The sequence below is a fragment of the Herpailurus yagouaroundi genome, unplaced genomic scaffold, assembly GCF_014898765.1.
Source record: "Herpailurus yagouaroundi ecotype Mexico unplaced genomic scaffold, PumYag 141, whole genome shotgun sequence".
Classification (NCBI taxonomy): domain Eukaryota; kingdom Metazoa; phylum Chordata; class Mammalia; order Carnivora; family Felidae; genus Herpailurus; species Herpailurus yagouaroundi.
The window spans coordinates 17,018,996-17,043,520 of record NW_024412396.1 but is presented as its reverse complement, the minus strand read 5'-3'; the positions used below and the strand labels follow the sequence as shown (position 1 = coordinate 17,043,520).

The 24,525-nt window shown below is 37.5% G+C and overlaps 1 protein-coding gene across 6 annotated transcripts in view; it reads left to right on the top strand.

The window, feature by feature from the left end:
* Positions 1 to 24,114, top strand: part of SEC23A (SEC23 homolog A, COPII component) — a 65,363-nt gene extending 41,249 nt beyond the window's left edge. For all 6 annotated transcript variants that reach the window (XM_040476990.1, XM_040476991.1, XM_040476988.1 and 3 more), the window contains 6 exons: positions 5,824 to 5,901; positions 8,601 to 8,762; positions 10,713 to 10,799; positions 12,555 to 12,710; positions 14,983 to 15,048; positions 22,720 to 24,114. In XM_040476990.1, coding sequence (XP_040332924.1) covers positions 5,824 to 5,901; positions 8,601 to 8,762; positions 10,713 to 10,799; positions 12,555 to 12,710; positions 14,983 to 15,048; positions 22,720 to 22,809 — 639 coding nt within the window. In that variant the 3' untranslated portion in view covers positions 22,810 to 24,114. The remainder of the gene's footprint in view (positions 1 to 5,823; positions 5,902 to 8,600; positions 8,763 to 10,712; positions 10,800 to 12,554; positions 12,711 to 14,982; positions 15,049 to 22,719) is intronic.
* The last annotated feature ends 411 nt before the right edge of the window (positions 24,115 to 24,525 follow it).

The window sequence follows — 24,525 nt, the reverse complement described above, 5'->3', positions numbered from 1 at the left end:
GAACGGGGGAGGGGCAGAGAGAGAGGGAGACACAGAATCGGAAACAGGCTCCAGGCTCTGAGCCATCAGCCCAGAGCCCGACGCGGGGCTCGAACTCACGGACCGCGAGATCGTGACCTGGCTGAAGTCGGACGCTTAACCGACTGCGCCACCCAGGCGCCCCTACATTTATTCATTTTTTAAGAGAGAGAGACAGAGTGCAGGCAGGGGAAGGGAAGAGACAGAATCTGAAGCAGGCTCCAGGCTCTGAGCTGTCGGCAACAGAGCCCGATGCGGGGCTTGAATTCGTGAACCTGAGATCATGACCTGAGCCAAAGTCAGACTCTCAACCGACTGAGGCACTCAGGTGCCCCATATCTTCCATTTTTTAAAAACATATTTATTTTGAGAGAGAGAGCATGCATGTAAGCAGGGGAGGGGCAGAGAGAGAGGGAGAGAGAGAATTCCAAGGAGACTCCATGTGAAGTTTGATGCAAGGTTTCATCTCAATTGTGAGAGCATGACTAGAGCCAAAATCAAGAGTCAGATGCTTAAATGATTGAGCCACCTAGGCACCCCTAGCTTGTCTCTTCCTATAATTCAGTTGGCAAATGTGTGTAAGAGAAAATTGGTAGAGGTAACTTGGGAAGGAGAGGCTGGCATTATCAGACTATCACCCTGCTTTCTGGGCAAAATAGCTTTCACCAGTTATTGGTGGCCTCCCTTGTCTTACATCAAAAACTGGAAATGGAGTTCTCCAAGTGAGCATAGTCCTACTGCATAGTGCCACACAGGACTGTAAGATGGCTAGAAGAAATTGCTAATAGGATTTAGAAAACTGTCCATCATCGTGGCTGGCATTTTATGGTATGCAGAGTTCAAACACCAATTTTTGACAAAATCACAGTCTCTTATGAACCCCTAGTGACTAAGAGACCCTCATATGTGGTAAATGTGGTGAGAAGGTGATCTTTACATTTTTCTTTGATTGAATATTAGCATACAGTTGAAGTGAAGCTTCAGGTGATGACCAATGAACCTTAGTTATGGAAGTTAAACACTTTGTACTGATTTCGCACTGCTGAAATTTTAGCTGTAGCAATTATAACAAATAGAGAAGGGGTTAGTAATACCTTTTAGGTACTATACTTTTGTAAATTTTTGCTAATGAAAAAAGTCTATGAAATTATATTAAACTTCTTGCCTTAATTTGGCATAGTGAATATAATTTTCTTTTTTTCTTGATGACTCTAATTTTTGTTAAACATAAACATCTTTTGGGGCACCTGGTTGGCTCTATCAGTTAAGTGTTTGACTTAATTTCTGCTCAGGTCATTGCTCTCACGGTAGTGACATCTGAGGCTCTGAGCTAGGCACGGAGCCTGCTTAAGATTCTCTCCCTATGTCCTGTCTCTTTCCTGCATGCAAACCTGTGTGCATGCATTCTCTCTCAAAAAAGTGAAAAAAAAAAACCCAAAAACAAAACAAACATCTTAAAAAAATTTTTTTTAATGTTTATTTTTTTTTATTTTTCTTTAAAAAAAAATTTTTTTTTTAACGTTTATTTTTTTGAGACAGAGAGACAGAGCATGAACTGGGGAGGGTCAGAGAGAGGGAGACACAGAATCTGAAACAGGCTCCAGGCTCTGAGCTGTCTCTGAGCACAGAGCCCGACGCGGGGTTCGAACTCACGGACCGTGAGATCATGACCTGAGCCGAAGTCGGCCGCTTAACCAACTGAGCCACCCAGGTGCCCCTTAATGTTTATTTTTGAGAGAGACAGAGCGTGTGAGGGGGAGGGGCAGAGAGAGAGGGAGACACAGAATCCAAAGCAGGCTTCAGGCTCCAAGCTATCAGCACAGAGCCCGACATGGAGCTTGAACCTGTGAACCGTGAGGTCATGACCTGAGCCAAAGTTGGATGCTTAATTGACTGAGCCACCCAGGTGCCCCGAAACCCAACATCTTTTTAAAAAAGACTGTTTTGTAGATAATGGGGCAATGTATGGCCAGATCGTGCTGTACCACAATTGCTTCTGACACATTTACTGTAAGTCTTTGCTTCCCTTTGTCAGCATCACTTAAGACACTGGTATCAACATATGATTTGTTGCATCCATCCTCAGTCTCTTTTTGAGTCCATCTTATTTATGCCCAGCTTCATGGATTTGTTTCTTACCTTTTTTGTTGTTGTTCCTTACATTTTTGACTCCTGACCTTTTGTACTGAGTGACATCCTTTTACAACTTAAACTTGATATTTGACTTTTTTTTTTTCCATTTTAGACTTTTGGTTTACCACTAACAAGTGTTTTGTTAGTTATTTTGAAAATAATTGTATTTTCCCTGTTCAGTTCATCTGATTAGATTTGGCCTAGGAAATGTCTCTTGTTTAAGACTCTTGGGACTTTCCTACTAAATGCTACCCCAGCCAAATTTTTTCTTAACAGTAGTGTGACAAGGCACTTTAGATGTTTTTTTTTTTTTAATTTTTTTTTTTTAATTTTTTTTTTAAAAGTTTTTTTTTTTTTGGGACAGAGAGAGACAGAGCATGAACGGGGGAGGGGCAGAGAGAGAGGGAGACACAGAATCGGAAACAGGCTCCAGGCTCGGAGCCATCAGCCCAGAGCCTGACGCGGGGCTCGAACTCATGGACCGTGAGATCGTGACCTGGCTGAAGTCGGACGCCTAACCGACTGCGCCACCCAGGCGCCCCTAATTTTTTTTTTTAACGTTTATTTATTTTTGAGACAGAGAGAGACACAGCATGAATGGGGGAGGGTCAGAGAGAGGGAGACACAGAATCTGAAACAGGCTCCAGGCTCTGAGCTGTCAGCACAGAGTCTGACGCGGGACTCGAACTCACCACGAGATCATGCCCTGAGCCGAAGTTGGCCGCTTAACCGACTGAGCCACCCAGGCGCCCCTAGATGTGTTGTTTTTAAAGATGACCACATTTCTGGGGTGCCTGGGTAGCCCAGTCAGTTGAGCGTCCGACTTCAGCTCAGGTCGTGATCTCACGGTGTGTGGGTTTGAGCCCCGCGTCAGGCTCTGTGCTGATAGCTCAGAGCCTAGAGCCTGCTTCAGATTCTGTGTCTCCCTCTCTTTGCCCCTCCTCCATTCATGCTCTGTCTCTCTCTGTGTCAAAAATAAATAAATATTAAAAAATAAATTAAAAAAAAAAGATGACCACATTTGTCAGTACCATTTTCTTTTTATTTTTTCTTAATTTTTTAAAAATGTTTATTTATTTTTGAGACAGAGAGACAGAGCATGAACGGGGGAGGGTCAGAGAGAGAAGGAGACACAGAATCCGAAACAGGCTCCAGGCTCTGAGCTGTCAGCACGGAGCCCGACGTGGGGCTCAAACCCACGAACTGTGCGATCACGACCTGAGCTGAAGTCGGACGCTTAACCGACTGAGCCACCTGGTGCCCCAGTACCATTTTCTTATAGAGGTTAGACTTTGACCATTAGGGTCCTTTTATTTGTATGCCTTTATACATAAATAATTACTGAATTAAAGACAGAACTAGATATCTTGCAAGTGTTATTTTCCTCAAGAAAATTATATTACTGTTGCTTTATCTGCCTGGTTTTATTAACTCTTGAATAAGTCAGACCATGAATCTTTGATACACTTCCTTTATGCTTCAATCTTTTTTTTTTTTTTCCCATCTATATTTGTATTTTGGTTAGGTTGTATAGGACTGCTCCTCATGATTCCAGTAATTAATGCTAGGGCACTTGATAAATGTTCAAAAAATTTTTAAGAAGTGGGGCACCTGGGTGGCTCAGTCGGTTGAGCGTCCGGTCATGATCTTGCGGTCTGTGAGTTCGAGCCCCGCGTCAGGCTCTGTGCTGACAGCTCGGAGCCTGGAGCCTGTTTCAGATTCTGTGTCTCCCTCTCTCTCTGCCCCTCCCCTACTCATGCCCTGTCTCTCTCTCTGTCAAAAATAAATAAACATTAAAAAAATTTAAAAAAATTTTTTTAAGAAGTAATGCAAAGATTAGAAATGTATATATATATATATATATATATATATATATAATGCAAGTTTTATATTGTTATCTGTAGTATAACCTATACAACTTTAACCTATATATATATACTTATACCCGATACATACTTTATTTAGGTTGTATATATAGTTTATACTTTAGGCTATATTTATCAGGAAATAGGTTAATATGCATTTAACCTGGAGGCAGAAGGACTTTTAACATGAAATGAAAAGCAGGAGCATTAAATAAGAATATTAAGAGATGTATTAAAATGAAACAAAATCTGTGTGGTAAAAATACCATTAGCAGAATTTAATGCCATCTTTTATGTATGATTTGTATGTAGGACATATTCTTTACATTTGGCAGAATGTGGAAATATTCATGTATATGTGCTCTTATAAATCAATAAGACTTGGGCAAAAAGAGCAAAGGTCATGAGCAAGGAATTAGCAAAAGAGGGAATGCAAGTGACCAGTAAACATATGAAAAAATTATCAATCTTATGTATAATCAAAGTTAGAAAATAGAAAAAGACAACAATATTTGTCAAACTGGTAAGAATTAGAAAAACACAGTAACGCTTAAGAATTGGTTAGTATTCAGGGAAACAGCATCATAGCTTGTTGGTTTGAATTGTACAACTTTTATAAACATTTGTATAACCTTATATGTAGAAGGTAGCTGGTGACATATGTCAAAAACTTAAAAACTTCTTTTTACCTAGAAATTCTACCACTAAGAATTTATCCTAAAGATATAACAGGATAAATATATATGTTAATAGTGAGGGATTAGATAAGATTGTTATGGTGTATATTTTAATGTAGTCAGCTTTTAAAAATGAAATAATAGATTATATTTAGTGATATGAAAAATGTTCAATGGAATAATAGATTATATTTAGTGATATACAAAATGTTAATAATGCAAGGAAAATTTTGGACATAAGTCTCAAACATGCCCTACTCTGAAAATTAGCCTTGTGGATATCACTGGTTACCCAAGTATAACAACAATGGGCTCCTGGCTGGCTCATTTGGTAGAACATGTGACTCTTGATCTCGGGTTATGAGTTCGAGCTCCATGTTGGGCATAGAGCTTACTTAAAAGAAAAAAAAAAAGATTTCTTAGGGCAGCTGGGGTAGCTCAGTCAGTAAGCAATCTGACTTTGGCTCAGATCATAATTTCATGGTTTGTGAGTTCAAGTCCCACATCATGTGAGCTCGAGCCCTGCTTTTGATGAGCCCCACTTATCTGTCTCTCCCTCTCCCACTCTCTCTCACTTGTGCCCTCTCTCTCTCCAAAAAAAAAAAAAAAAAAAAAAGAAAAAAAGAAAAATCCAAACATTTGAAGATGACTGGTTACTTCATTGGAGCAATATGTTGTTTGCTTCTCAAATTCAAATGTATTTCTTTAGTTGTAATTATTCTCTTGGTAAGTCTATAAGTAATATTCAGATTTTATCCTATATCAATTATCTGCCTTCTAAAGAGTAATAGCTTTTTGGGGCGCCTGGGTGGCGCAGTCGGTTAAGTGTCTGACTTCAGCCAGGTCACGATCTCGCGGTCCGTGAGTTCGAGCCCCGCGTCGGGCTCTGGGCTGATGGCTCAGAGCCTGGAGCCTGTTTCCGATTCTGTGTCTCCCTCTCTCTCTGCCCCTCCCCCGTTCATGCTCTGTCTCTCTCTCTCCCAAAAATAAATAAACGTTGAAAGAAAAAAAAAATTAAAAAAGAAAAAAAAAAAGAGTAATAGCTTTTTAAAAATAGAAAACATATAGGCAAGAGGGTTGTTTAGCTGTGTGCCAGGGAAAATATTGCTAACACATTTTATTTTATTTAGTGTCAGAAATTTGGAGAATATCACAAAGATGATCCAAGCTCCTTCAGATTTTCAGAAACTTTCTCCCTTTACCCTCAGGTGAGTAGATAAAAGGTCCATGTTCTTTTCTTAGTGTTGACAGTAGCATTGGGTCTCATTTTTCCTGTTGTATTTTATTACTCATCTTATAGGACCTGTTGTATTGGGTTATTCTTTTGGTAATGTTGTAAGTTTAGGATAGCTAAGAAATCACTATTGTGCTTGAGTAGTCAGTGAAAAGTATATAGTATTTTTTTTTTACACCCACCCCTAAATATATAGTATTTTTATGATGGCCTTGAAAATATTCATCTGTTTGTGGTGAGTAGAAATTTACACTGGAGTCCTAGTGTGGAGTAGAATCAGATGTCTGGCAGATTAACTTTCAACTTTCCATCTAATATAAAGGATCTAATTACAGTAGTACCAAAAGGAAGTAACTTTACTGGTCAGCTAGTCTTACAGAACAATCTGATATACCAGGTAAATAGAAAGAGCTGATTTTATGTATCTTAGGGAAGTTTTTCCACTTGGGTAGTTGAATCTACCTGTCTTATTTTGATCGATATTTAAAAAAGTCTTGGTTGCTTATTTATATGATGAATAGCATAGATAACATTTATTCACCTGAGTTCTGTGTGAAGGGAACTTTAGGAGAATAAAGATGGCTGACATGGATCCTCCTTTCAAGGATCTTTCAGTTTGAAGGGTGTCATTTGAAATATACCTAATGCAGAACAGAAAGAGAGAAATGCTATGAGAGATATGCAAAACTTAAAGGAAATTTAGAGGAATCCTTCCAAGTGAATGTTGTGATACACCTTTATAGAAGAAGGAGCATTTTAGCTCAGTCTGGAATAATGATTACATTGAGATGTGGAAATTTAAATTTTGCCCATGAAAACTTTGCTTAAACCTTCAGCTTTCTTTTCTGAACTACTCTTATTAATATTTTTTTTGAACATTTTTTATTGATCTCTGGTGTAGAAACTTGTTGTTTATGCAGGGAGACTTCCCTAAACCTCTGGTTGCAGGTTTGGAGAACTAGCAAAAGGCAGAGTCTATTTGTTTTAAAGCAGACAGAACCGTTTCTGATTTGGGAATCCTTAGGCCTATTAGTAGCAGAAACTAATAGGAAAGAGAATGAAGGCATTAGCCTAATAAGTATTTGACTGAGAGCCATACACTTTCCTTTTTCTTCTCTCCTAACTCCAAACCTTCTCTTTAGGCTTTTGATAGTTGGTAGATCTCCCAAGAGATCTGGACATCCCATCTTTTCCCCTCTATTGGAAATAGCAGAGGGCCCAGAGATAATTTTTTTGGGGGGTTTCAAAGCCTGATGGTCTTCCAAAAGGTGGCATAGCTTACATTTAAAGAAGGTCTTTATTTCTAAAATATTTACCCCCAAATTTACCAATTACACATTTCTGTTAGTAAGGAATGGCTAAAGTGGTGAGGGATGAGAGAGCCTCTCAGTGAGTTCTGATCACTGAAAACAGAAAAGGAATGAGAATGTCACTGAGCTGCCTTTGCTGGGAGAGAAGCGTGGACTGAGTCCCAGGCAGGAGCAACACACAAGCACTTGGGCCCTGAGGGCTGAAGGAAGTTGGGAGGAAACTCCAAGACAAATGAGAGTTCTTTGGAGAGCTGATTCTGTTGATTGTATCTGAGACTCTATTTCAGGCCTAACTCTTCCCTTTTTGAGCTCTTTAATATGAGGAGTGGGTAGAAGGAAAGTGAAAGGAGAAAGAAGTAATGAAAAAAAGTCTAGAGAATGTTTCTTAGGGATGAGGAAGTACTTAAAAATGTGAATATATGTAAGTCCTTTTCTTTTTTTTTTTTTTTTTTTTTGTCATCGCTGACCCTTCCCAGTACAACTTTTGGGAGCCCTACAAAAAGTAGAAAATCTGTTAATCTACTTTTACTCTTGGAGTCTTTTGGTGGTGGTAAGGAACAGTAATAAAAAAGTTCAGAGTTGTGGCCAAAGACATGAGGAATAAAAAGAAAGGATGCTGATAATGCACCATGTAGTATAACTTAGACCAGAGCAAGGAGTTTTTTGTTCCTATTTTTGTTTTCCTTTTGAGTCACCTCTTTTACTTTAATTTTTTTATTGTTTTGTATATACATACACACACACACACACACCTACACACACATTTTTAATTAACTTATTTTTTGAGAGGGAGAGAGTGCACATGTGAGCTGGGGAGAGGGGCAGAGGGAGAGAAAGAGAGAATCCCAAGCAGGCTCCATGCTGCGTGTAGGACACCGTGACCCTGAAAGTATGACCTGAGCCAAAATCAAGAGTTGGACACTCAATGGGGCGCCTGGGTGGCTCAGTCGGTTAAGTGTCTTACTTCTGCTCAGGTCATGATCTCTAGGTTTGTCAGTTCGAGCCCCGCGTCGGGCTCTGTGCTGACAGCTCAGAGCCTGGAGCCTGTTTCGGATTCTGTGTCTCCCTCTCTCTCTGCCCCTCCCCCGCTTGTGCTCTGTTTCTCTCTCTCTCTATATATATATCAAAAATAAAATGTAAAAAAAAAAATAAAAAAAGTTGGACACTCAACCGAGTGTCTTGTTGTTGAATTATATTTTTAAATAACTGATAAAGATCATAGTAAGATTCTGAGGAGTACAGTTTAGAATGTTCTTATTATAACTTGTTTTATTGTGTTAATAGTTATAATCAGATGCTTTTGTAATAGTAAACTGTTGCAATAAAATCAGTAAAACCTATCTCACATGTTTTTTTCTTGTAGTTTATGTTTCATTTAAGAAGATCTCCTTTCTTGCAAGTTTTTAACAATAGTCCTGATGAGAGTTCATATTATCGTCATCATTTTATGCGTCAAGATTTGACTCAGTCTCTAATCATGATTCAGCCTATTCTGTATGCATATTCTTTTAGTGGACCACCAGAGGTAAGAGAAACAGAAAACAAAAATTGGTTGTTGCTGTGATGTGTCATCAAAAAGTGAAAACAATTAAGTTTTTCTTGGAATATAGTTACTACATATAAGAATTTAGTTTAAGAAGTTATGTTACATTATTCATATATTTGCAGATATTTATGAGTGCTTATTATATGCTAGATTGCACTAGGAAATCATTTAAAAAAATAGAAAAATTGAGGTGGAAGAAACTTTTAAGATCAATTTATGCAGTTATTTGGTTGATCAAATTCTGTAGGGTTTATGATTGTTCTCATATCTTTAACAGTGCCCAGAGGTAATGATTCTAGAACCTGTAGCTTATTCCAGGGTTTAGTGTCTGACAGGACATTCTGTCTGAACAAAGCTTCTTGCTTAAAATGTCATTTTCTTGTAGCCTCTCCTGAACATGAGATACAGTTGATTATAAAGATGTATGCTTAGGTGATGATAAAGTTATCCGTGATAAAGCTATGCCATTCCTAGCAAACTGTCCCACTTATTTTAACCTATTATCAAATAAACAGTTTTTTCTATTTTGTAGCTAATGTTGTCTGTTTTACCACTTAAAAGTATATAATGACTATATGTGAAAATAATATTGAAGAATGGTCCGTATAAAGAGGGTATTTATAATATCTCTTGATTCATGATCTCTCGTGATGCCTTTATATACTGTTTTGTAAAAAATAGTTTATAAAACATTCTATTTTGTTACTATAATTTTTTTTTTAGTAGTTTGTCATAGTTTCTACTTTTCTAGAAAATATAAGGTGTTAATGTGATGGTCTAGTTATTTATTTGGTCTTGTAGTTCTTTGAATCAGGAAAGAAAGTTTTAGAGATTTTGTTTCTAATTTCAGAGTAATATATGTAAATTTAGATACCTGTAAAATGTAGATTACTGTTTAGAAGAAATTTGGAATCCCACCATCCCTATTACCTGCTGCTGTTAAATTCTAACCTTGCCATTTAATCCATGAACGCCAGTAGCTTCATTTACTTAAGGCTTTGCTTTTGGAGTTTTCCTCCTTCCTGCATCATCACCTGCTGTTCCTCTGGATCATTCTCATTAACATAGAACCCTAAATAGCACCCACGTTAAAAACCAACAAACAGAACCACCTTTGGCTTCACATTTTTTCTAATTGCCACCTCATTTCTTTGGTCTCAGTTGCAGCTAAACTCAGTAATACTGTTACCTGAGTAACTGTATGATCTCACCTCACATTCTCTTCTCAACCTAGATTATTCAGATTCTTGTCCCTAACATTACACTGAAACAACTCTTACCAAGCGGCTACCAATGTCCCACATCTTGCCAGAACTCTCAACAGCATTTACCTAATGAGGATTGTCCTTAGAAACCTTTTGTCCTAGGCTTCACTGACACCTGCAGTACCTACTAGTTTTCTTCCTAATCACTGCCTGTTCCTTCTCCGTCTCCTTTTGCTGACTTCTTCCTTTCAGATCTCTTAAGTGTTGGCATGCTCTAGGGCTCTATCTCTGGATTCTTCTCTGTCTTCCTTTCTCTGAGTGATACAGTATAATCACATAGCTTTAATTACCATCTTTATGCATGTGATACCCAAATTTATGTCATTAATTCTGGCCACTCCCTTTCATTTTCTACTTAGAACTATTTTTCTGTCTCCAAATTTCCCCTTTCCCACGCTTTTTGTCTGTCACTCAGTGGGGTCATCACCAGACTTAGGAGTTATCCCTGATTTTCTCTTGGCTTTACTCTGGTTTTCTATTGTTACCTTAGTTGTTGTGATTTCTCAGAAAATTAAAATATACTGTAAGAATTCATGAAAGCAAGATGTCTTAAGTTGTAAGGTAGAAATTTAAAGTTATAAAAATATCTTGGAAAGATCTATTTTGTATCTTTAAATAATTTATTTTTCCATCTTCCTCTTCTCTCATTGTTTTCTTCCATTAGCCGGTTCTTCTTGATAGCAGCAGTATTCTTGCAGATCGCATTCTTCTCATGGACACGTTCTTCCAGATTCTGATTTACCATGGTGAGGTAAGATTCCATAGCATTTAAAGCTATGCATGTATGTGCAATAAAGTCTTTTTATTTATGGAAACTTTCCCCCCTTCACTAAATGGCTACTGTTTCCTCTATGAGAAACTTTATTTCCATTTTTATAAAATAGGTTTAAATATGATTTTTCCTACTACAGGTTTTTAGACTTCATTTGCAGTTTACCCACCTGTGGTTATTTTGTCCATTTGTCTACATATGATTCAACAAGTGGATTTTACACAAAGCATAGTATTGTGAAAGTAAGGACATTGATGTAAACGTAGGAGTATAATACTTTTGATTTTACCTGAAGACCTCAAGAGGAGAAAAGTCTGCCTTTGTCAGTAGGCAGGCTTTCCCTTTCATTATTTCACGTAATCATTTAAAAAGTATTCTGTATGATGTGTAGAAAGCACTTTATTCTTAAAAATATTCCACATGATCTAAAAACTCATTTAAAGCATAAGTGAATTAAAATTTATACCTTCTCTTAATTGGAATGGTAAATTATTGAAAAGAGAAGATATTTGAGTAGTCAGTAAACTTTAATTCAGTTCTTTTTTTTCAACGTTTTTATTTATTTCTGGGACAGAGAGAGACAGAGCATGAACGGGGGAGGGGCAGAGAGAGAGGGAGACACAGAATCGGAAACAGGCTCCAGGCTCTGAGCCATCAGCCCAGAGCCTGACGCGGGGCTCGAACTCACGGACCGCGAGATCGTGACCTGGCTGAAGTCGGACGCTTATCCGACTGAGCCACCCAGGCGCCCCTTTAATTCAGTTCTTTAGCAGAGGTCTGTTCATTCCTGCACTTACTCACTCAGCAATAATTAAATGCTTTCTCTGTATAAGAAAGTACTGTTTTCTGGATGCCTTGAAAGATAGAGATTCGTTTTTCATAGACCCACACTCAAACTTCTAGTCTAGAATTATAGTAACTTGTGCAGATTTACTTTTCCAATTGTTTTAGTTGTGATTTTAGATTTGCACTGTAAGAGTAGAGGTGTTACTCAAAATATCCTTTTGAGTAATATTATCTAGACCTGTTAAGAGATTTACTGATTGTTGTTTTTAATTGATATCAGTACTAATGTCCTTTAATTTTTAAGAATAATGCCTATTACATGACAGAGTGAAATATTTTGCTTTTGTGTGTGTGTGTGTGTGTGTGTGTGTAATTTTAAGTAGCTTGTTAATGTAATTAAAGGAGACGTCTGAAATGCACATGACTGTTCCTCTGTTAACTACAAAGATATAAAGTGATGCAGAGTATGTATTGACTGATGCAGTTAAGTTAGAAACCAAACCAAATTTAAATTTTTGGTTGATTTAATCCCATGCTTTTTGGAGCCATTACCTTAATAAAAGAATTGACTCAGATGCTCTTTCCAGGCATATTTATAGTGTTATTGCTATTATTATTAAAGTTTTTATGTTTTCATGTCTTGCTAGAATGTAACTCCATTGATAAAGATTTTATAATAGTCGGTGATTAATTTTGAAGTATCTGGGAAGTCTTCTGTAGGCACATTTTCTAGTTTATTACTTCTTTTTACTTTTAAAGGAGAAGTAACCTCATTTTTCATGTATTTACTCAAAAATACGTAGTATTAATTTAAAATCTGAGATAAATGAAATAATGATCTATAGTTTTCTTATTTTCTGAAGATTAATTCCTTTGTAAAAATCTCTTAAAGATTTTGAATAGGTAAGAAATTAAAAGTAATAATTCCTTTAATTGTTTTAAAATTAGACCATTGCACAGTGGCGCAAGTCAGGATACCAAGACATGCCAGAATATGAAAATTTCCGCCATCTTCTACAAGCCCCAGTGGATGATGCCCAGGAGATTCTTCACTCCAGATTTCCAATGCCAAGATACATTGATACTGAACATGGAGGTAGCCAGGTAAGTACAGTTAATTTGCTTGTTGCTAGTTTTGTAATGAGTTGTTGCTATTTGCCTTCTGACTTTAATTTGAATAGACTGCTTCCCAAAGCAAGTAAAAGAGGGAGGAGATGGATAGGAGGAGGTTTACAAGGGAAAATATGCTTGCTTTTTGCCTTAGCTTTGAGTGCAAAGCAGTGGTTATTGACTCGTTACCTAAAGCTAGCAGTTTCTCCCATCTTCTGCTACCAGCCCAGATTTAATAACAGAGCCAGGATGGTGTTATGGTGGTTTGTCTGCTTTAGCCGAGCAAGAAGAGCAAGTTGGAAAATAATTTAGTGTACCTTTTTCAGTGTAATTTTCTTTAATCTGTGTATTTAATGAAAAAGTCTATGAATATGAAGTTTATGGTAACAGTTTTTTGTTTTCTTCATTCTGTCATTTCAGTTTTCTAGAAAATGTCATGTAATAGGAAAACATTATGATATTACAAAAGGCTTTGTGGTTTTTAGAATTATTAGGATTAAATAAGATACATGTACATATACACACGTACATACATATATGTGTGCATATAGCCTTTCAGAAGGCTAAGTTGAAGACCCCTTAACATACACTCTTTTTTTTTTTTTTAAATGTTTGTTTATTTCTGAGAGAGAGAAAGTGCAAGCAGGGAAGGGACAGAGAGAGAGGAAGATACAGAATCCAAAGCATGCAACAGGCTCTGAACTGTCAGCACAGAGCCCAACGTGGGGCTCAAACTCCTAAACTGCGAGATCATGACATGAGCCAAAGCTGGACACCCAACTGACTGAGCCACTCAAGAGCCTCCTCCCCTCCGCCTTTTTAAATTTAATTTGAGGTTGAGAGTAAGTGGGGGAAAGGGGCAGAGGGAAAGAGAGAGAATCTCAAGCAGGCTTCATGCTCAGCATGGAGCCTGATGTGGAGCTCAATCCCATGAGCCTAGGATCATGACCTGAGCCAAAATCAAGAGTTGGATGCTCAACCTACTGAGCCACCCAGACACCCCCATACACTTGTTTTTTAACTTTGTTTTTATTTATTTTGAGAGAGAGAGCAAGCAGGGGAGGGACAGAGAGAGAGAAAAACAGAATCCCAAGCAGGCTTTGTGCTGTCAGCATAGCGTCCGATGTGGGGCTCAGTCTCATAAACCATGAGATCACGACCTGAGTAGAAATCAAGAGTTGGACACTTAACCGACTATGTCACCCAGGTGCCTCAGGTGCCTCTGTACACTCTGAAAACACTTTTTACTTCTCCCTTATAATTTTATTAGAATTATAATAAAGTAATTATAAATTATTATAAGTTTGTTTCTCTTCTCCTTAAAGGCAGGGATCTTGCTTCATTTGTTGTTGTATCCGTAGTGCCTAGTGCAGTATTATAAAGTAGGTGGTAAATATCAGTAACTATTATTCAGAAATGATAGCAGTTATTTTTAGGATTTTATTATATTTATAATAGGAGCTACCATGTATTGAGAATTTGCAAAGCTGATAGTACTTTACACACCTTATCCCATTGGACCCTTCTAACAATTCTGTTGTTACCTCCATTTTACAGATAATAAAACCAAGACTTAGGTTACTTGTCGCCAAGGAAACACAGTAAATGGAGAAACTGGGATTTGAATCTAGGTGTTCTGACTCTAGAGCCAATTTTCTTGTGTTAAGCTGCTTACTCATAGAGTAGAAAATGATTTTGTGTGGTACTAAATTTCAAAAGATAGGACTGCTTGTGTTCTTCCAATATGAAATTATATTCATGCCTGGTTCTCTCATCAATGTCTTACCATCTTACCATGTATAGTGCTATTTTCTGCTTTTATTTTGGTTATTATTTTTACAATGATATGACTTAATGGATAGATGGTTAAAATGTTAGGTAACTTGTCTTATGGAATAGCCTGCAGTTTAAAAAAGTTTGAGAGTCATTGTTTAAAGAATGTGTAGGTCACTTTTTGGAACTTCAAACCTCTGATGATGTTTCATACCAAGTGTTTAGTAAAATTCACACTAATCTTGTCCTACTTGTTGCACACATAATTTTTATATACTGAATTTTTGACTAATTTATTATTTGTTGTTATGAATGTATGGTTTAGAGAGAAGAGGGTATATTTATTTGTAACATGTAGTGGCCTACATATTTCCAAAATTAGTTCATTTTTAAAAAGTTGCCTTTTAATTAAATTTTAGATCACATAATGTATTTGTTTGGCTCATATTAACTAAATATTTTTGATGGATGTTATTTCTTCTTTGCTTTTAAGGCCCGTTTCCTGCTTTCAAAAGTCAACCCTTCCCAGACTCATAATAATATGTATGCCTGGGGACAGGTAAGTGTAAATAGTGGATTTGGGAAATTATTTCTTTATGTATTTATAGTTTGTCATTTTAATGAGAACTACACATTTTCCTACATATTTGCTTCTCTCACTCTCTGCCCCTCCCCCATTCACATTCTCTCTCTCTCTCGCTCTCTCTCAAAAAATAAACATTAAAAAAAAAATTGGGGGGCACCTGGGTGGCTCAGTCAGTTAAGCATATTTGCTAATGATTTCTGTTGCAAAAGTAAGGAAAAAATGAGTAGAAAATCGAATTAAGCATTTGGTGGCACCATAGAAAATAAAAAGTAATTATGTCAAATAGAATTCCTTCATATCCCAAGTTTAGTACTACACCCTTGAGACAGAAAGCAATATAGTGTATAAGATAGGAAGTGATGATTTAAGCTAATACTAGGACATGAACTACAAAAGGGCCACACATAGTAAGTTGGAGAGGTCAGGGATTGTAGTTGAATAAGAGTGGCAGGAAGCCTGGAAATCATTGTTAATATATTTTAATTTTTTTAAATGTCCTACCTCTTGATACAGTATGTCAACATTTATTGAGTGTCCAATGTACAGGATTCTGTATTGGTACTTTAGAGTACATAGTGATCATCCTTTTTTTTTTTTTTTTTTTTATGTTTCAGGTTCTTATTTAAATTCTAGTTAGTTAACATACAGTGTAATATTTGTTTCAGGAGTAGAATTTAGTGATTCATCGTTTTTATCATCCCTGCTTTTTTTTATTTTTTTATTTTTTTAAATGTTTATTTATATTTTGAGAGAGACAGAGACAGAGCATGAGCCGGGGAGGGGCAGAGAGAGAGGGAGACACAGAATCTGAAGCAGGCTCCAGGCTCCGAGCTGTCAGCACAGAGCCTGACACGGGGCTTGAACTCACGAGCCATGAGATCATGACCTGAGCCCAAGTCAGACACTTAACCAACTGAGCCACCCAGGTGCCCCTTGATCATCCCTGCTTTTAAAGAGTTTGTAGTCTAGTATTAGGAAAAGATACATATCTGAGTAATTAAAATACACGAGTCATTATATGTTCTTTTAGAAAGATATAAAATATAGAGGGTTTAGAGAAGGAAGAGAGGAAGAGAGCACATGGTGGCAGCAGGAGACAGTGTGTGATAAGAAAAGAGCTCAGGAGAGGGGACATTTCCTTATAGAATGGTTACTATTTGAAGAAGTAGAAATTGTATGAGGAAGGGAATTCCAGGTAGAGGACAGTAAGGTACAGGGACATATAGGGATGAATAGAACAATAAACTGGAACTGTATTGTGCAGTTAAATTGTAGAGGATTTTGAATGCCAGATTGAGTGCTGAGGAGCTGAATCTATTGGTAAGTAATAAAACATTACTAAAGGCTTTTGGGCAGAGGAGCAAATTTGAGTCTTAGAAAATATAGTTGAATCTTAAGATTAATTGAGAACAGTCTGTAGGTTGAAACTATATTTTGAAGTAATCCAAATGAGGGGGATTGAAGGCAAGATAGTGAAAAGGAATAGATTTTGGTGATATTTTAAAAGTGGAACCAGTGAGATTTGCTAGAAGTTGTAGGAAAGTAAAAGTTACTCTAAGGCAAGATCGCTAAATGCAAAATCTGAATTCTGATTGGATTCTAGATTAGAGAAAACAGCTATAAAGAACATAAATGGGATGATTTGTATCCCATTTGAATATGGACCATATATCAGATACAGGTATAATATTAAATTTCTGGAGTGTGATTCTGCTGTTGTGGTTATATAGGAGGGTGTCCTTGACCTTGGGAGATATATCCTGAAGTGTTTGGGGGTGGGGCACCTGATTGGCTCAGTCGGTTAAGCATCCGACTTTGGCTCAGGTGCCCCTCATCCATTTCTGATGGGTCTTTATCCCTCCCGTTAGATTATAAGTTACTTGGGAGTAATAGCTATGTCCTTTTAATTTTTGACTTTCCACAGTACTTAAACGTAGCATGTATTGAGTATTACAGATCTGGGCAGGAGAACAGAGATTAGAGTATGGGAGCTTTGTGGAGGTGTTCAGGAGTTAAGGAGCATTTATGATATAGATAAATAAGTTGAATCCATGGTCTAAAAGTTCTGAAAGGTAAGGTTTTTATAGTGAGGACAGGAGCTCACGCTGGGAAGATGTACAAAGAGTATATAGCACGTGAGAGTAAAAAATGTATGCCCATATAATGGATATACATATACATCATCAGTATCACCCTCTACCCCATTCCACTTGCTGTAGAACAAAAAGCCAACTATGACGTGGAATTTTGGAATACAGAATGTACCATAAGTCAGCCTTTCCATTATACTTTAGTTATCTGAGTACTGGTTTTAGTTCTGGATCTCACAACTAAAGAGAAACTTGTTTAGGGAAAAAAGTTGCAAGAAAACCGGAAAGTAGCACCAGTTAATAAAGTTCCTGGAAATGGTGATTAATCGTCAATATGGAGAAGGGGAGGTTGAAGGATACTTTAAAATCGTATTTGTCGGGTCCCCTATCAAATGCTCTGAGGGGCCAGGTGACTAACAGATGAGTGAAGCTGGATGAATATAAGAAAATCTGATACTCTCATTGTGAAGAGGCAATACCTGGGGTCAGAGGGCTTATGGGAAGGATACAGAAATCCTTTTCCAAAGGGGGTAACTGTTCCTCCCCTCCAGCTGATTGTTGCCATTCACATAATTTAGTTAACAAAATGTTGTGAGCCCACATTAATGCAGACCAAATAAAATATATCTTTGTAGCTTAATTTCTACATTAAAAAATATAGTTTAGGGGCACCTGGGTGGCTCAGTCAGTTAAGCGTCCAACTTTGGCTCAGGTCATGATCTCACAGTTCATGGGTTTGAGCCCCGCGTCTGGCTATGTGCTGACAGCTCAGTCTGGAGCCTGCTTCGGATTCTGTGTCTCCCTCTGTCTCTGCTCCTCCCCTGCTCATGCTCTGTCTCCCTCTCTCAAAAATAAACAAACATTTAAAAAAAAATTTTTTTTTAATGTAGTTTAGATCATGTAAATAATAACTTGCTTCTTGCTTTTCTGGGTTTAAATTACAACATGGGGGCACCTGGTTGACTCGGTAGAGCATGCGACTCTCGACCTCGGGGTCATGAGTTCAAGCCCCACATTGGGCATGGAGCCTACTTAAAAAAAAATTACAACATGGAGATGTAGTTGGTAGACTTATAAAGAACTTGTTGAGCCGTTAAACATGGAGAAATATCATTCTGGGCTGGTAGTTGAAACCTCTATAAGTTTTCAAAGTCTTCTCTTTGCCTTTTCTTCCTTGTGTATTACAGAGTTTAATACGTGCTTGATATGCACGGTAAGACTTGGTAAATATTAGTTTTTCTTGTTATCAATGGGGAAAAAAATTAAGTCTCTCCCTAAAGATATTTTAAATAGGAAAGAAAATCTGTTTTAAACTTTGAAGTTTAATTATTATAGCCTGGAAGCAAAGGCATTAGAGGCATAAATGAGAGCCCTAAGGTCTTTCTTGACCTACGATTTTTGTAAATTATGCTAATATTTTTATAGATATCATAACTAATAAATTGAATCTATGCTGTTTTAGTTACTGTGCTAAGATTTTTATGCAGTCCTATTTAATCATCAAAACACTCTTATGAGGGAGTACTATTAACTGTATTTTTCAGAAGAGGAAATTGAGGCTTATATAGCTTAAGTAACTTATCCAGGATCACATAGGCAAATTATGGCAGGTCTGGATTTGACTCTAGGCCTTTATGACTGGAGAATCTGAATTTTTAATCATTAAATTAAATTGATGATTGCTATTTAGGAAGTTAACTTGGTAGCCAGGCATTTTACTAAAAATTATACAATCTTACACTTTAGTTTTCTTTTTGTCAGAAATCGAGTCCCCAGTGAGTTTTATCTATGGATGGCCTGAAGAGGGCACCACAGCAACACTCTTTCCCCATTGCTTATAGTGCTTCATATACTAAATGATATAAAGTTTAGATCTTTCTGCCTGAACCTGGATATATTTTAAGGAGGAAAAAGGCACAGTTGAAAAATTAAGATCAATCAGCTGCAAGTTTTTGATAAGTTTGAGGTGACCGTTACTATTTATAATTTCAAATAAGATCTCTACAGTATATAAATTAGAAAATTGATATATATTTTGCCTTGACCAGGAGAAATAGATCTGAGATTGGGTGAATTGGGTGGAAAATGTGTAAATTGAAGAAAAATCAGGAATAGTTGCAGAAAGAAAAAATCCAAGAGCTACCAGGTTATTACTAGTCTAAGTCATATTTTTGAGACCTTTGCTTCTCTGTGTTAACTGTGAATGTTGAATAAGGAAAGATATTTCAGTGTTATAAGATAATAGGTTTTCAGAAAAGGTAATAATGATAATAGTTGAAACATGTATTCCTGTTGTGTGTGTCAGGTATTCTGTTTCTTTATACAGTTGAACTTACTTAATCATTATAACAACCATGTGAAATAGTTCCTGTTATTATCCTTATTTTAAAGATGAGGAAACTAAGACACAGAGGGGTTAAGTAACTTCCTCAAAGTCATACAGGCAGTAAGTGGCTGAGCAAGGAATTGAGCCCATGCAGTCTGGCTCCAAACTCCAAGCTGTTAATCCCGGTGCTATTGTCTCCCTTCCTTAACAAGTTTTTAAAATTCTTATAATTAGCTCATGAAAATACATAATAAAATGGACTTTTCTTTATTCAGCAGAAGTTATGGCAGGTCTGTGGCTATGCCAGACTAGAATTTACAAGAGCTATAAATTTCCATCTTACAGTTGATCCTCACTTGCTGATCTCTGAAAATTACCTAACTACTTTGTTTTAGATTTTTTATATTTACTTATAAATGAGAACTTGAGTATTAGGTGAAAAATGTAAAAATCCAGATATAAAATCTAGAAAACCTTTTTTAAAAAAATTTTTATTTATTTATTTTGAGAGAGACAGAGAAAGAAAGAGTAAGTGGGGGAGGGGCAGAAAGCGAGAATCCCAAGCAAGAATCCTGGGGTTCAATCCCAGGAACTGTGAGATCATGACTTGGGCCGAAATCAAGAGTCAGATAGATTCTCAACTGACTGAGCCACCCAAGCACCCCTAGAAAACCTTTTTCATTATTAGTGGATTGGATTACCAGGGTCATTCTGTCAACACAGTTTTTATTAAAATAAAGGATAGGAATTTTCCCTAACTCTTGTTACTTAGAACCCACAGAGATCAATTAAAGTGACTTGAATGAAAAGTTATAAGAATAGTTTATTTTAAAAATGCTGTGTGGGGGCGCCTGGGTGGCGCAGTCGGTTAAGCGTCCGACTTCAACCAGGTCACGATCTCACGGTCCATGAGTTCGAGCCCCGCGTCGGGCTCTGGGCTGATGGCTCAGAGCCTGGAGCCTGTTTCCGATTCTGTGTCTCCCTCTCTCTGTGCGCCTCGCCCGTTCATGCTCTGTCTCTCTCTGTCCCAAAAATAAATAAACGTTGAAAAAAAAAAAATTTAAAAATGCTGTGTGGATGCCTGGGTGGCTCAGTCAGTTAAGTGTCTGACTTTGGATCTGGTCATGATCTCACAGTTCATGAGTTTGAGCCTTGCATTGGGCTCTCTGCTGTCAGCACAGAGCCTGCTTCAGATTCTCTGTCCCCTTCTCTGTCTGCCCCTCCCCCACTTGTTCTCTCTTTCCCTCTCTCCCAAAAAAACAAAAATTTAAAAATAAATAAAAACACTGTAAATATTCTTCCTTCCAACTGGCATTTCTGTTAAAATATGTGCAGTTTTTTTTTTTTTTAAAGTGGGGGGGAGAGGGCCAGAGAGAAAGGGAGAGAGAATTTCAAGCAGACTCCATGCTCAGTGCAGAGCCCAACGTGGGGCTTGATCCCGGGATTCTGGGATCATGACCTGAGCCAAAGTCAACAGTCAACTGCTCAACTGACTGATTCACCCAGGTGCCCCCAAATATGTGCAATATTATTTTCCTTATTTTTCTTTTTTTTTATTTGAGAGAGAGCTTGTGAGCAGGGGCGAGGGGCAGAGGGAGAGGGAGAACAAGAGAACCTCAAGTAGGCTCCATGTTCAGCACAGAGCCTGACATGGGGCTCTATCCCATGACCCTGGAATTACGACCTGAGCTGAAAGCAAGAGTGGATACTCAACCAGCTGAGCCACCCTGCTGCCCCGAAATATGTGCAATTTTATTTTTTTATTTTTATTTTAGAGAGAAAGCGAGGGAGCACAAGCAGGAGAGAGGGAGAGAGGGGGAAAGAGAGAAGAGAGGGAGGGGAGAGAGAGAGGGAGGGGCGGGGAGAGAGAGAGAGAGGGAGAGAGAATCTTAAAAAGGCTCCATGCTGAGTGTGGAGTCCAGTGCAGGGCTCTATCCCATGACCTTGGCCAAAATCAAGAATCAGAAGCCCAAAATCAAGAGTCAGAAGCTCAACCGATTAAGCCACCCAGGTGCCTCTCAAGTGTATTTTAGTAGGCAGCAATAATCTCACCAAGAGAGATTTATTCCTTAGTAGTGATAAAAGCGGCAATACAGTCTCAAGACAAATGAGCACTTACTTTAGTACTATAAAGATTAAGTTGGGTCTGGAGCTATTCTGATTCTGCGGTGCAAATCTGATGCTGACCACTTACTGGTAATGCAGATTCTGCAAGTGAAAGACATGGTTCAGAACAAGACTGCCCCCAACTTCAGATGCCAGCTGCAGGTGGGATCCCAGGTTCCCTGTATTTCTGACCAATTAGCTACAGATGTGTGTGTGTGTGTGTGCGCGCGCGCGTGCGTGTGTATGTGTGTGTGGTTGTAGGGGGTGGCTTCCCCACAAGCCCCTCCTCAGGTTTGATAATTCCCTAGAACAACTCACAGAACTCAGGAGAGCACTGTTACTTATGATCACAGTTTTATTTTAAAGATTACAAATAAGGATTAGCGAAGAGACCCACAGAGTGAGGTGTGGAAGGGTTCTAGATAGAGCTTTTGTGCTCTTTCTCTGTAGAATCAGGATGTGTCACCCTCCTAGCATTGATAAATTTGTTAAACAGGAAGCTCCACTGAGCTTTGGTATCCACAGTTACTTGTTTGTTTCTTTACTACCAGCCAGGATTGATTGAATCTCCAGCTCCCTTCCTCTTTTCCCTCCCTTCACCTCACTTCCCTTCCCTAGAGGTCAGGCTGTCTTAAATCCCCCCACCCCACCCTCTAATCATATTGATCTTTCTGGTGATTGGCCCTCATCCTGAGTTATCTCATCTCGAAGCATAAACTCAAGTGTGATCTGAGGGCTTATGAATAACAAAGACACTATGTTTTCAAAGACACTATGTTAGGAAATTCCAAGGAATTTCCCTCTCAGGAACCTGGGACTAAGTAAGGCCAGTCAGATTCTGTATTATACAACTGGAGCATAGGCATTATTCTGCTTACAGTGATTTTCTTGTGATTTATTTATTTATTTATTTACTTATTTCCATTTTAAAAAATGTTTATTCCTTTATTTTTGAGAGAGAAAGAGAGAGAGTAGAGAGAGTATGAGCACACATGTGCACAAGCCGGGGAGGGGCAGAGAGAGAGAGGGAGACGGGATCCAAAGCAGGCTCTGTGCTGTCAGCACACTCTATGTTAAAACTGCTATGTTTTAATCATAGCAAATATCTTTCTTTTCTTCCAGGAGTCTGGAGCACCTATTCTCACAGATGATGTTAGTTTACAAGTGTTTATGGATCACTTGAAGAAACTTGCTGTGTCAAGTGCTGCTTGAAGTGCTAAACATATTAAGGACACTTAAGATGAAATAATACTTCAATTTCCTTTTTCAGTTTATCTGTGGAAACCAATACAGGTATCTCTCTAGACTCTTTGTATTAGTATGGTTTGAGACATGTGGAAAAATGTTCACATTTGTAGAATAAGCTGGAATATAAGAGCAATAAGAACAAATTTATTTTGCTTGCCACAGTATTATGGCTGGTTTTAGAAATCTGAGGTCTTTATAACTTAATTATGTTAAAGCGTTGAAATAGAGTTGGCCTTGCACTACAGAGACATAACTCATTTGTATATTGCAGAAAAATACAAAGTGGCACTGAATGTCCTTGTTGACTTTTTGAAAACTTGTTTCTTGATTTTAATCAAGTAAGCAAAATCATTGACAGTAATGATAAATGTGAACATTTTTGCCTATTCATTGAAATATATCTGTGATTTTCAAGCACTTATGTATACACCTTTTTCTGTACTTATTCTGTTAAGGCAGATTTATTTTTATGATGATTTGTTTAGGAATTATTTGACTTTATATATGGTAATTTTCATGTAGATAATTTAATGTTTTTGGTCATTTGGAAAAATAGTTTAGAGATGGAAAGTTTTTTGGGGTAACAATCCCACAACTGACAAATGTGAAATTCCCATAAAATACCCAACCTATGTAATGAGACGTGATAAGTTTTTTAAAAAGGGAGATAGAAAATAAACCATTTTGTCAGAATGCGTTTTAGGAAGGCTTTGCAGTAAAATAACTGTCATCACTACTAAAGCAAATTTGGTTTTTACTGCATGGTTATGTTGTTTCCCCTTGTTTTTCTGAGGTAAATTTTACATTATATCCTTCAGTATTTTAACACTATTTTGGGAGTTTACATATTATTTCTTATTTCTGCTTCCATATTGTGAAATGTATTAAGTTCTTACTCAAACAGTATTATATAATATTTTGTTGAATTATATCATGTGGTGATGCTCAGTTTTATTTTGATTTATTCATTAGTATAATTCACTTTTACCTTTTAAAGTTTACTTGTAGCAAATGTTTACATTGCTAAAGCCAGATATGTTTGACAATGAAATTTATATCAAGTACTGCAAATAAAAGGTGGTGCTATGATAAATGCTTGGAAGGAAAGTTTGATGATTGTACTTGCATGAACACAATCGTATGATAAAACAGAAACTTAAAAAAAAATGTTTATATGTTGTATTCAATTAAATAAATTGCTCTGTTCCATTTTATTTGAATTGAACTGTGCTAGGCCTAAATACCAATAAAATATACTTTTTCTGTGTTTTCCTGCTTATTTCAAAGTCTAATAAAGCCTGAGAAGCCTGATGTAAAATTAGACCAATTATAAAATCTGCTATGAGTAGATTAAAAAGTAGTCATTTTTTAAGAATAGCTTTATTGGGGTATAATTCACACACCCACACAATTCACCCATTTAAAGTGTACAGCTCAGAGGTTCTTAGAATATTCAGAGTTGTGTAATCATCGACCACAGTTATTTTAAATGTTTTTATGTATTTTTGAGGAAGAGAGGAAGAGCACAAACAGGGGAGGGGCAGAGAAAGAGGGAGACGGGGGTGTGAAGCAGACTCTGCAGTGACAGCAGAGAGCCTGATGTGGGAGTCAAACTCACAAGCTGTGAGATCATGACCTGAGCCTAAGACAGATGCTTAACCAACAGAACCACTCAGGTAT